The sequence below is a fragment of the Bubalus bubalis genome, chromosome X (assembly GCF_019923935.1).
Source record: "Bubalus bubalis isolate 160015118507 breed Murrah chromosome X, NDDB_SH_1, whole genome shotgun sequence".
NCBI lineage: Eukaryota > Metazoa > Chordata > Mammalia > Artiodactyla > Bovidae > Bubalus > Bubalus bubalis.
Window position 1 is genome coordinate 137,075,882 of NC_059181.1, and position 12,533 is coordinate 137,088,414.

Consider the following 12,533-nt stretch of genomic DNA (forward strand, 5'->3'; position numbering starts at 1 on the left):
CTTTTACTTTCAATCTTTCCCAGCATCAATAAGTTAGGTGTATTAAATGAATTTTCAACTTATGATTGGTTTGTTGGAACATAACCCCAAAGTGAGTAGAGGAAGATCTGTACTTGTTCAGTTCAGTTCAGTTCAGTCACTCAGTCGTGTCCGACTCTTTGCGACCCCATGAACCGTAGCACGCCAGGCCTCCTTGTCCATCACCAGCTCCCGGAGTCCACTCAAACTCATGTCCATTGAGTTGGTGATGCCATCTAACCATCTCATTCTCTGTCATCCCCTTCTCCCCCTGCCTTCAGTCTTTCCCAGCATCAGGGTCTTTTCAAATGAGTCAACTCTTTGCATCAGGTGGCCAAAATATTGGAGTTTCAGCTTCAACATCAGTCCTTCCAATGAACACCCAGGACTGATCTCCTTTAGGATGGAATGGTTGGATCTCCTTGCAGTCCAAGGGACTCTCAAGAGTCTTCTCCAACACCACAGTTCAAAAGCATCAATTCTTCTGTGCTCAGCTTTCTTCATAGTTCAACTCTCACATCCATACATGACTACTGGAAAAACCATAGCCTTGACTAGATGGACCTTTGTTGACAAAGTAATGTCTCTGCTTTTTAATATGCTGTCTAGGTTGGTCATAACTTTCCTTCCAAGGAGTAAGCATCTTTTAATTTCATGGCTGCAATCACCATCTGCAGTGATTTTGGAGCCCAGAAAAATAAAGTCTGACACTGTTTCCACATTTCCCCATCTATTTCCCATGAAGTGATGGGACCAGATTTCATGATCTTAGTTTTCTGAATGTTCTGTACTTGTAGGCAGCATATAATTGGTTCTTGCTTTTATATCCAATTACAGTCTCTGCATTTTATTTGGGTATTTAAATCATTTACATTTCAATTAATTATTGATATAGTTAGATTTAAGTCTATCATATTGTTATCTGTTTTCTATTTGTCCCATCTGTTCTTTGTTTCCTTTTTCTTTTTCTTATTTCTGTCTTTTTTGGGACTAATTGAATATCTTTTATGATTCTATTGTATCTCATTTATTTGTTGATCAGCTATGACTCTGTTTTATTATTTTAGTGGTTACTTTTAGGTTTATAGTAAACATCTTTAACTTACCTCAGTTGATCTTCAAATGGTATATACCACATAACCTATACCATGAAAACATATTTATAATAGTAAATATATGCCCTTTTCTCCCCTCCCACTTTTGTCATACATTTTGTTTATGTGCATTATAAATCACACACTGCATTATTATTATTTTTGCTTAAATAATCCACTATCAAAGATATTTAAATAATTTTTCAAAATCTTATATATTTACCCATATGGTTACTATTAATATTTCTTTCTTCCTTTTCGTAGATCCATATTTTCATCTACTATCATCTTCCTTCCATTACTGGTAGTATGTGTCTGTTTGGTATTTCTTTCTTTCTTTTTTTTTTTTGACCCTGCCAGGCAGCTTGCAGGATCTTAGTTCCCTGACCAGAGATCAGACTTGGCAGTGAATGGGTCAAGCCCTAACCACTGGACAACCAGGGAATTCCCTGGCCTTCCTTTTTGAAAGATATTTTTGCCTGATGTAGAATCCCTGCTTAACAGGGGTTTTTGTCTTTGTTTTTAAAAAGATTTTGCTTTATAGTTTTCTCATTTGCATTGTTTACAATGAGAAGTCTTATCTTTGTTTCTCTGTACACAAAATGCTTTTTTTCTCTGGCTGCTGTTAAAATGTTCTCTTTATCACTGATGTTGAGAAATTTGATTGTGATGTGTCTTGATGTCACTTGCTTCATATTTCTTGTACTTGGAGTTTGCTGAGTTCCTTGGATCTCTCAGTTTATAATCTTCATCAAATTTGGAAAACTTTGGGCCATTATTTCTTCAAATATTTTTCTGTTCCCTCTTGTCTCTTTTTCTCCCTCAGTGACTCCAATTATATTTAGATTATGCCACTTGAATTTTCCTACAACTCACTGATGTTCTGTTCATTTTTTTAAATTCTCTTTTCTGTGTGTATTTCATTTTGAATCCTTTCTACTGCTTTGTGTTCAATTCACTAGCCTTTTTTTTTTTTGCAGTGTCTCATCTGCCATTAATTCCATCCAATGTATTTTTCACATCACATGTTGTAGTTTTCACCTCTGTAAGTTTGATTTGGGTATTTAAAAGATACCTTCCATGGCTCTACTTAACTTTCTGAACATCTGGAATACAGTTACAATAACTGTTTTAGTATCTTTGTTTACCAGTTTTAACTGTAAGTCAGTTCTGGTTTGACTTCTTAACGATTTACCACCTTCTTATTGGCCTTAGTTTCCTGCTCTGTCAATGCCAGGTAATTTTTTTTTTTTGGAGCCACACATTGTGAGTTCTACTTTGTTGGATTCTTTACTAAGACTGTATTCCTACAATCAGTGATTCCCAACCAGGGATGGCTTTGTTTCTCTGGTCTTGGCATCCAATAAGTAGGGCCAGGTATGATGGCAAACACCCTCCAATGTACAGGACAGCCCCCACAACAAAGAATTATCTAGCTCAAAATGTCAGTTGTTCTGAAGTTGAGAAACCTTGCTATATATACTCTCGAACTTTGTTCTTGGACTTAACTACGTTTCTTGGAAATTGTTTGATCCCTCTTGGGTCTTGCTGTTAAGCTTTGTTAGATGAGACCAGAGCAGTGCTCATTGTAGAACTAATTACTCTCTAATACCAAGGCAAGACCCTTCTGTGTACTTTCACCAATGACTCAGTTTTCGCTGGATGGGAACCAGCATTATTCCCAGCCCTGTGTGAATGCTAAGCTCCAGTCCCTCTAATCATTTGGCATAGTTCTCTCCTGAGCATCAAATACTTTCCTCACACATGTTCATGAACCTACATAGAGTTTGTTCCATTCCTACTTCACTCACCACATCCAGTTTACCTCCGCAGGATATCCTGGAGATACCTCACAGTTGCTGTGTCTACTCTCACCCCCCACCTCAGACCTACTCTTCCTTCCATATCTCAGTCCATTATGCCAGTCCCCTAAGCTTGAAATCCAGGAGTTGCTTTCCCTGCTGCCTCTTCACTCCACCATTCAGCCAGCTAATTTGGTCTCGCTAATGTCTCCAGCATTCTGTTCTTACTTTCCATCCCCACTGTCCCTACCTTAGCGTGGGCCATCATCATTTCTTGCTTGAACCCTTCACAAGAGAGTTCCATGTTGCATCTCCAGCATCCCCTGCCACACCTCCTTATATACTCTCATCTCTACTACTACAAAAATTTTCACTGCTCATCAAGCAGGCCACACCCTTTCACAACTTTATGCTTTTGCACATGCCACTCGTTTTGCCTGAAATAGAGTTCCTCCCTTCTTTGTCTGGCAAACTCCTTCTCATGCTTCAAGAGCCAGCTCAAAAGTCACCTCTTCTGTCAAACCCTCCTTGGTTTCTCGAGGCATCTATTCACTCCTGCCCCTCCATTCTCCTTTTGCCTTCTGTCCACACTTTGTTAACAATACTGCTCTCATCTGGTTAAATGAGGTCATAAGGGTGGGCCCTGATCCCATAGTACTGTGGCTTGATAAGAAATGGAAGAGAGAAAGAGAAATATCCCCCTCCCCTCGGCCACATGAGGACACAGTGGAAAAAGGCTGCAAGCCAGGGAGAGAGTCTCACCAAGACCTTACCATGTGGGCACTTTGATCTCAGACTTCCAGTCTCCAGGACTGTGCAAATAAATTTCTGTTGTTTAAGCCACCCAATCCACGGTGTGTTAATTATGGCAACCCGAGCCGACTACTACAGTGCTTAATACCTAATGTTGTTTAGTCACTAAGTCATGTCTGACTCTTTTGTAACCCCATGGACTGTGTCCTGTCAGGCTCCTCTGCCCATGGGAATTTCCCAGGCAAGACTACTAGAGGGGGCTGTCATTTCCTTCTTCAGGGGATCTTCCCCACCTAAGGATCGAACCCATGTCTCCTGCAGCTCCTGCATTAGCAGACAGATTCTTTACCACTGAGCCACCAGGGAAGCCCTAATACCTGATGAGTGCATTTTTTTTTTAATGAATAAGGAAGGAAGGAGGAGGAAGGAAGAGAAGGAGAGATGGAATGAATGGGGAGAGATGATGAAGAAAGCTGGAGAGAACAAGAGAAGAGTAAGAAAAACTTAAGGAAACAGGAGAAAGAAGGCAGGGAGTGAGAGTGAGCTGACAAGGGAGCCAGTTTCTTAGTGGCAACCAGGCCCATGCCCAGGGAACCAATGCCAGGATGGAGGCAGGTGGATACAAGCCTCAGGGCCAGTGCTGAGCATCCAGGCACGGGATTTTATAGATGTTTTCCCGTGAAAGGGGCCACGGTCTGCTTTTCTCAGAAGCTATGTGTCCTCCAGGGAAGGACCCAGTGCCTGCGGCTTTTAGAAGGAGGCACCTTGGCACTTTGGCTGAGCAACAATTGAGTGCCCTGGCTTCCCTCAGCTGCTGGAGAGACAAGGAGAGTGTTTACACAACGGTCCCAGTGTCCTCAGAGGACTCAGCTCTCAGTTACATGGCAAACAGCTGGCTCTGGAGGGGCTGTGTCCTGGGCGCTGAGACTCGGCACCTCCAGTGATGTGAAAGTCTCCTCCACCGTGGGAATGCTTCCTACATTGTCACCCTCCTCGGGTGGGGTTGGGGCGGGCTCATTTACGAACTGGGACCCTACCGGTGGCTTAAAAAAAAAAAAAAAAACACGCTGCTTCTAGCGGAACACTCCCCTAAACGAACACAAAGTTTTTTGGTCACCCAGGGCTTGTGCAAATTGGTTTCAGACTCTGCCACCCGCTGCCGCAGCAGACAGCAGCCGTCTTTCCAGTAAGAAGACATTTCCTGGCCGGGCAACGGGACCAGCGGGCCGGCGGCAGCGCAGGCAGTGCCAGCCAGCCCGGGAAGCCACGCGCTCAGTCAGATCCGGGGGACAGAGCAGCCCGCCGGCGTCCTGGGGCCTGCAGCCAGCCCCGGGCTCACGTCTCCCCTGACCGGCTGGGTCGGGCAACGAGGGGGTCCCGGCTCCACCTACTCGACCCAGCCCAAGAATCGGACCAAAACCAGGCAGACATTCGGAACCTGTCTGATTCCGAGGAGGGGAGGGGAGAGGGGTGGGGTGGGGTCGGGGAGAGTTGCAGGGAGCAGAAGCTCTGAGAGCCATTCCCGGACAAGCATCTCTGCTCAGCAAAGCGGGCAGGGCTTGCTAGGCCCAGCCCCGCGGGTAGTTGGGTGCAGGGACGTGACGGGACCGCGAGGGTTGATGCTTTCTTCTATTGTTCCCACTCGTCACAGAGGGCTCCTAGCAAACATACTCTGCTTTTCCCAGCTCTCCCGATGAAATCCAGAGCTGGGTTTTGCTGCTGCTATCCAGGTCGGGAGTTTTGGTCCATGTGAAGACTTGATTTACGCTGCTACGCTAGGATGTCGACCCAGCAGCCCAGCCAAACGCGGAGGCAGCCGTGAAGTTGGGACTTGTGGAAGAGTGGAGACTGGCTCCCAACCAAGCAGCCACACACTCCCCTGGAAACTGGGGACACCTGGAAGTCCACACTCTGCTGCCCGGCTCCTTGGCCTTGCTTTTCAAACGTTATCGCTTGGACAGATCGCTTGGGGTCCTTGTTAAAGTGAAGATTCTGATTTAGGTGGGTGGGGCCTGAGACTCTGCATTCCTAGAAAGCTCCCAGCTGCTGCCCTAGACCACACCTGGAGGGGCAAGGGGCACAGCATTGCTCTTGACTGCAGCTATGCCAGTTCAAATAACCTGGGGAGCCCAATACACTTGAATATGGTTGAGTCATCTTAAGTGTTCTCGCCATAAAAAAATAAAAAGATACTATGTGAAGTGATGGATTTGTCAATTCCACTGTGTAATCATTTCACAATGTATACATAGATCAAATCATCATGAGGCACACCTGTAAGAAAACATCATATTGTACAACCAAAATATGTTAATACACACTTTTAATTTGTTGATCATACCTCAGTAAAGCTAGGAGAAAAAAAACGAATCAGGCCAGGCCCCACCCCAAGATGTTCTGATTTAAATAGTCTGGGGTGGGGCCAGCTTTTTTTTTGTTTTTCATTAGGCTTCTCTGGTGATGGTAATGGGCAGCCAGGATTGAGAGCCAGTGGTGGAAGCAGCTGTGAAAAGGGACTTAGGCTGTAATCAAGGACATTGATTCCATACTGGGCCCAACCACAGGGGTTCAGTATATGACCTAGATTAGGAATTCAGTTGTGATCAAAGAATATAATTGGCTCATATGGTTTCATATACTTCATCTTACCTCTCATTCATTCAACCATCAAATATTTATTGAGCCATTATATTGTGGTGGCCACTGTGCTACCTAATAAGAATTCAGCAGTGAGTGACAGATACGGAGCTGACAGTTTAGTAATCAAGTAACCACCGAAATAAAATGCAAATATATGATTGGATGACTGCTAGAAAGAATCTGATTTAATGTGTACCTGGGGAGGGGGCTAGAAAATGACAGTTAATTACCCCTTAATCTGAAAGATGAATTGTCACTCTCTAGGTGAAAGGGGTGGGCTGGAGAAGAATGTTCCAGTCCAAGAGACTAATAGCAGGGCGGTGTGGCTGGAACAGAGTCAAGATGGCCATGTGTGCCATTAAGAAACTGGAGCGGTAGGGAGGTACCTATGTAGAGCAGAGGTTCCCAGTTCTGGCTGAAAATTAAAATCCTCAGAGAAATATACCCAAGTTTGGCTTCCTGAAAATTCAGATTTAGTGGTCTGGGTTTGGACCTAGGCATCAATATCCTTTTTTTTTTTTTTTTTTTTTTTTGACCGTACTGCAGCATGTGGGACCTTAGTTCCCTTTGTTCCCCTACCAGGGATTGAACCCATGGCACAGAGCCCAAACCACTGGACCACCAGGAATTCTCCTAGGTATCAATGTCTTAAAGTCTCCACAGGTGGCTCTAATGTTGAGTTAAGGATGAGAATCTTATGATGAACATAGAGCCATAAGTCTTTTGACCTTTATCTTAAGAAGCATGGAAAGGCATTGATATGTTTAAGCAGGCAGGTAACATGATTGGATTTGCATTCAAAACACTCTGGCTGCAGAGTGAACAGACCAGAGGGGGCAGATGTGTGGAGAACTAATTCATTAGACCAGGTAAGAGATGATGATAACTGGGGCCAGGATGGTACTGGAAAGGATTGGATGAACTCAAGAGTTACTTAGGAGGTGAAGTCAGCAGGACTCAATAATCTACTGGACATGGGAAATGGAGAGGGGGAGTAACTGTCAAGGATAATTTCCAAGTTTCTGACTTAGACAATTGATATTGGTAGCATGGAGATAGGGGATCCCCTGGAGAAAGAAATGACAACCCACTCCACTACTCCTGCCTGGAGAATCCCATAGACAGATGATCCTGGCGAGCTACAGTCTATAGAGTCGCAAAGAGTCAGACATGACTGAACACACAAACACGCAGCATGCAGAAGATGGGAAGTGGACCACATTTGGAAGGAAGGTCATAGATTTGGTCCAAGCAGAGCAGCTATCAAGTAGGCAGTGGGATAGGCTGTCTAAAGCTCAGAAGAGAGATCAGAGCTAGAGATATTCATTTGGGAGCCCTCAGGAGAGGTATTTGAAGCTGGGGAGTTACCTGGTCAACTGGGGAAAGATCAGAGAATGGCAAAAATTAGGAGAGACCTTGAAGGATGTTTAATGGCTTGCTCTCCCAAGATCCATACTATAAGGTTGTACTAACCTTTCCCCTTCCCAATCCCTGTCATCTCTCCCCACTCCCTCTCATTCATTAAAGACTTTTGGGAAAACAGTTCATGATTTTCTTCTCCTCCAGAAGCGCCCCCACTATCACAGATGACATGTCCATACGAACATGCCTTTCAATGCCTCCATCTCTGCGTTCCTTAACTTCCTCACCTTTATCTCTTCTGCACTCTTTCTCAAGCTACACTTACCCAGCCACACTTAAGCCCTGATATTGCTCTCAACTATGCCACTTTAATAAAAATCACTCTTCCAATATGTGATACATATATATGATGTAATATTACCCTGCCATAGAAAGAATGAAATAATGCCATTTGCAGCGACGTGAATGGACCTAGATATTATCATACTGTGTGAAGTCATACAGAGAATAACAAATATATGATATTGCTTATACATGGAATGTAAAAGCAATGGTACAAATGAATCTATTTATAAAACATAAACAGACTCACAGAAAAAAAAAACATAGATGTAGAAATATAAACACAGGAAACAAATTTATGGTTACCAAAGGGGAAAGACGTGGGGGAAGGATAAATTAGGAGTTTAGGATTAGCAGATACACATTTACCTGGTGGCTCAGATGGTAAAGAATCTGCCTGCAAAGCAGGAGACCTGGGTTCAATCCCTGGGTCAGGAAGATCCCCTGGAGAAGGGAATGGCAACCCATTCCAGTATTCTTGCCTGGGAAATCCCATGGACAGAGGAGCCGGGAGGGCTACGGTCCATGGGGTTGCAAACAGTTGGACATGACTGAGCGACTAAGACTTTCATATAAAAAATAGGTAACTAATAAGGACCTACTGTATAGCACAGGGAACTCTACTCAATACTGTGTAATGACCTGTATGGGAAAAGAATCTAAAAAAGAGGGGATATATGTATGTGTATAACTGAGTCACCTTGCTGTACAGCAGAAACTAACACAATATTGTAAATCAACTATACTCCAATAATTTTTTAAAAAAATAAATAAAATTCACTTTCAAGCCTCAGCTCTCTGCTACCTCCACATCTTCCAGTTTGCTTGTTTGTTACCAGAACTGTTCTTCTATCTCTTTGGGCGTCCAATCCATTGATGCTTCTATTTCCCCTACTTTATCAGCCCTCTGCTTTCTTCACTTCTTTATTATCCAGCCTGGAGTCTATGGTCTGTCATTTTATTACCATGGTGACTGAGCTTTATCCAAAGATTAGTGTTGGGAACCAGATGCTGGGTACATGGGGTCAAGGCTGAGCTCTTTGGTGAGTATTCAGAGGGCAGGCTTCTGTGCTGCAGATTAAAACTCAGACCTGGGTGCTCTGCATACCAGGAATGGTGACCCAGGTAGAGGAGTTGCCATTTTGTTTTGAAAATGGATATGCTCTCCTTTCATTCTTGCCTCGACAGAAGGCCACTGCCTACCTCAAGCTGCTAAAATGCTTGAGGGCAAAACCAATATGTTCCTCAGAGAAGCGGCTGAGGATCAGCTCAAGTGTTTGAGCAAGTATTCAGTGGGGTTCCAGAACATTGGGTTTTGAGGGCATGAGTGCATGCTCAGTTCAGTTCAGTTCAGTCACTCAGTCGTGTCCGACTCTTTGCGACCCCATGAATCGCAGCACGCCAGGCCTCCCTGTCCATCACCAACTCCCGGAGTTCACTCAGACTCATGTCCATTGAGTCAGTGATGCCATCCAGCTATCTCATCCTCTGTCGTCCCCTTCTCCTTCTGCCCCCAATCCCTCCCAGCATCAGAGTCTTTTCCAATGGGTCAACTCTTCGCATGAGGTGGCCAAAGTACTGGAGTTTCAGCTTTATCATCATTCCTTCCAAAGAAATCCCACCGCTGATCTCCTTCAGAATGGATTGGTTGGATCTCCTTGCAGTCCAAGGGACTCTCAAGAGTCTTCTCCAACACCACAGTTCAAAAGCATCAATTCTTCAGCACCCAGCTTTCTTCACAGTCCAACTCTCACATCCATAACATGACTACTGGAAAAACCATAGCCTTGACTAGACAGACCTTTGTTGGCAAAGTAATGTCTCTGCTTTTCAATATGCTATCTAGGTTGGTCATAACTTTCCTTCCAAGGAGTAAGTGTCTTTTGATTTCATGGCTGCAGTCACCATTTGCAATGATTTTGGAGCCCAAAAAAGTAAAGTCTGACACTGTTTCCACTGTTTCCTCATCTATTTCCCAGGAAGTGATGGGACCAGGTGCCATGATCTTCATTTTCAGAATGTTGAGCTTTAAGCCAACTTTTTCACTCTCCTCTTTCACTTTCATCAAGAGGCTTTTTAGTTCCTCTTCACTCTCTGCCATAAGGGTAGTGTCATCTGCATATCTGAGGTTATTGATATTTCTCCCAGCATTCTTGATTCTGGCTTGTGCTTCATCCAGCCCAGCGTTTCTCATGATGTACTCTGCATCTAAGTTAAATAAGCAGGGTGACAATATACAGCCTTGACGTACTCCTTTTCCTATTTGGAACCAGTCTGTTGTTTGCAAAGGAGAAAAGGAAAGATAAAAGCATCTGAATGCAGAGTTCCAAAGAATAGCAAGAAGAGATAAGAAAGCCTTCCTCAGCGATCAGTGCAAAGAAATAGAGGAAAACAACAGAATGGGAAAGACTAGAGATCTCTTCAAGAAAATTAGAGATACCAAGGGAACATTTCACACAAAGATGGGCTCGATAAAGGACAAAAATGGTAGGGACCTAACAGAAGCAGAAGATATTAAGAAGAGATGGCAAGAATACACAGAAGAACTGTACAAAAAATATCTTCATGACCCAGATAATCACGATGGTGTGACCTAGAGCCAGACATCCTGGAATGTGAAGTCAAGTGGGCCTTAGAAAGCATCACTACGAACAAAGCTAGTGGAGGTGATGGAATTCCAGTTGAGCTATTTCAAATCCTGAAAGATGATTCTGTGAAAGTGCTGCATGCTCAGTCATGTCCAACTCTTTGCCACTCCATGGACCGCAGTTCACCCCCAAAGACTGGCACCAGGCTCCTCTTTCCATGAGATTCTCCAGGCAAGAATACTGGAGTGAGTGGGTTGCCATTTCCTTCTCTAGGGGATCTTCCTGATCCAGGGATCATACCTGCATCTCCTGCATTGACAGGCGGATTCTTTACCACTGAGCCACCTGAGAAGCCCCTTGAGGGCATGAAAACATGTTATTTGCCCGTATGGTTGGAAGATCTGCTGTTTAAGTAGCATGACCTTGGGCCAGCATTCTAGCCAGAGAGAATGGCAGAGGCGATGGTAAGAAGGTAGGATGTGTGAAGCTCTCCCAGGGAACAGTGAGCAATATAGTTTGGATGGTACAGTGTGTCCAGGAAGGAGTTAGAGACCCAATGCCTGCCCTGATCAAACTCCCAGGAAGGAGTTTGAGACCCTAGGCCTACCAGTCATTTGACAAGTCAGTTCACAGACATAATGACAGAAGCTGAGACAGTGGGGGAAGGGGATTCCCCCATCCAGGAATGGAAAGAGTCTGCCCCAATCCACTTAGCACATGCGAGTATGTAGGTTCCCATTGGAAGAAGTCACCAGAGAGCTGGGGCCAATTGCAACCACACTGCTCATGCTCTAACCCGGAGCTCTTGGCATTTTTTTGTGCCACAGACCCCTTAGCAGTCTGGTGAAGCCTGAACCCTCCTCCCTTCTCAGAATAATGTTTTTAAATACATAAAATAAAATACAGAGGATTATAATGGAAACCCATGAGACTGAAATACAGCCAACATATTTTTAAAATTTGTGATATATGTGCCTCATTTTCAGCAGATTAAATAACAAGATCCAGCAGTGAGCCTTACAATTATCATAATTTCACAGTAGTGATGAGCATATTGACATTTTAAGATTCACTCACTATGATATGAAAACATATGTGATTCCTGTTGGTGGCCGAGTCACAGGCCCTCTGAGATCATGGTGGGTTTTTGCCTGCATTCATGATTGAAGGAACTGCTAAAATGGAATTGAGAGAGAGCAGAAATAAAGATGCAGCTTTCCCCATCCAAGTTCATGAGCCCTCTGAATTCTAGTGACAGACCCCTTCCAAGACCAGGGGCCCAGGCAGAGGAGCCATGCAGCCTCCCTGGTGCTCCTCTGTGGGACTTGCCCTTTGCTTGAAGTCCCCTGTTTCCTTTTTGGGGGCAGGAATGAGTCTGGAGATCAGGTTTTTAGAAACTGCCTGCGGTCCTGCCCTCCCTCCTCTGCACTCTTAGAGCACGTGTCTTTGTATTTTGTCTTGTAGCAGGTAGAGAGGACTTTCTACCTCAAGTAGAGTTCTTCTTTCAACTCATGCCAACTGAGTGCAGGGCTCTGTGCTAAGCCACGGACACAGGAAGGGGGACCACACATAGTCATTTGTAATAATAACTGCCACTTACCACACATTTTTTATATGCTGGGCACTATGCCAGCCCTTCATTGATTCATTCAATCCAGACTGACTGGATGCCTACTATATGCTGAGGGCTGTGGGGATGCAGTGAATAAGACAGCTAAACTCCCTGCTCTCATGAAGCTTACATTCTAACAGGGAGGACAAATGGTTACATGAAGGAAAGAAGTGATAGCTCAGTTGGTAAAAAAAATCCATCTGCAGTGCAGGAGACCCCGGTTTGATTCCTGGGTCGGGAAGATCCCCTGCAGAAGGGATAGACTACCCACTCCAGTATTCTTGGGCTTCCCTTGTGGCTCAGCTGGTAAAGAATTCACCTG

The 12,533-nt window shown here is 44.4% G+C and overlaps 1 protein-coding gene across 5 annotated transcripts in view; it reads left to right on the forward strand.

Moving 5' to 3' along the window:
• Positions 1 to 12,533, forward strand: part of LOC123465423 — an 88,666-nt gene that overhangs the window by 55,753 nt on the left and 20,380 nt on the right. For 4 of the 5 annotated variants that reach the window (XM_045164487.1, XR_006640655.1, XR_006640654.1 and 1 more), the window contains one exon: positions 4,811 to 5,872. The exons of the other annotated variant lie outside the window; for it this stretch is intronic. In XM_045164487.1, the coding sequence (XP_045020422.1) occupies positions 4,811 to 5,180 (370 nt within the window). In that variant the 3' untranslated portion in view covers positions 5,181 to 5,872. Of the gene's footprint in view, positions 1 to 4,810; positions 5,873 to 12,533 lie in introns of those variants that run through there. 5 annotated transcript variants of the gene reach the window in all.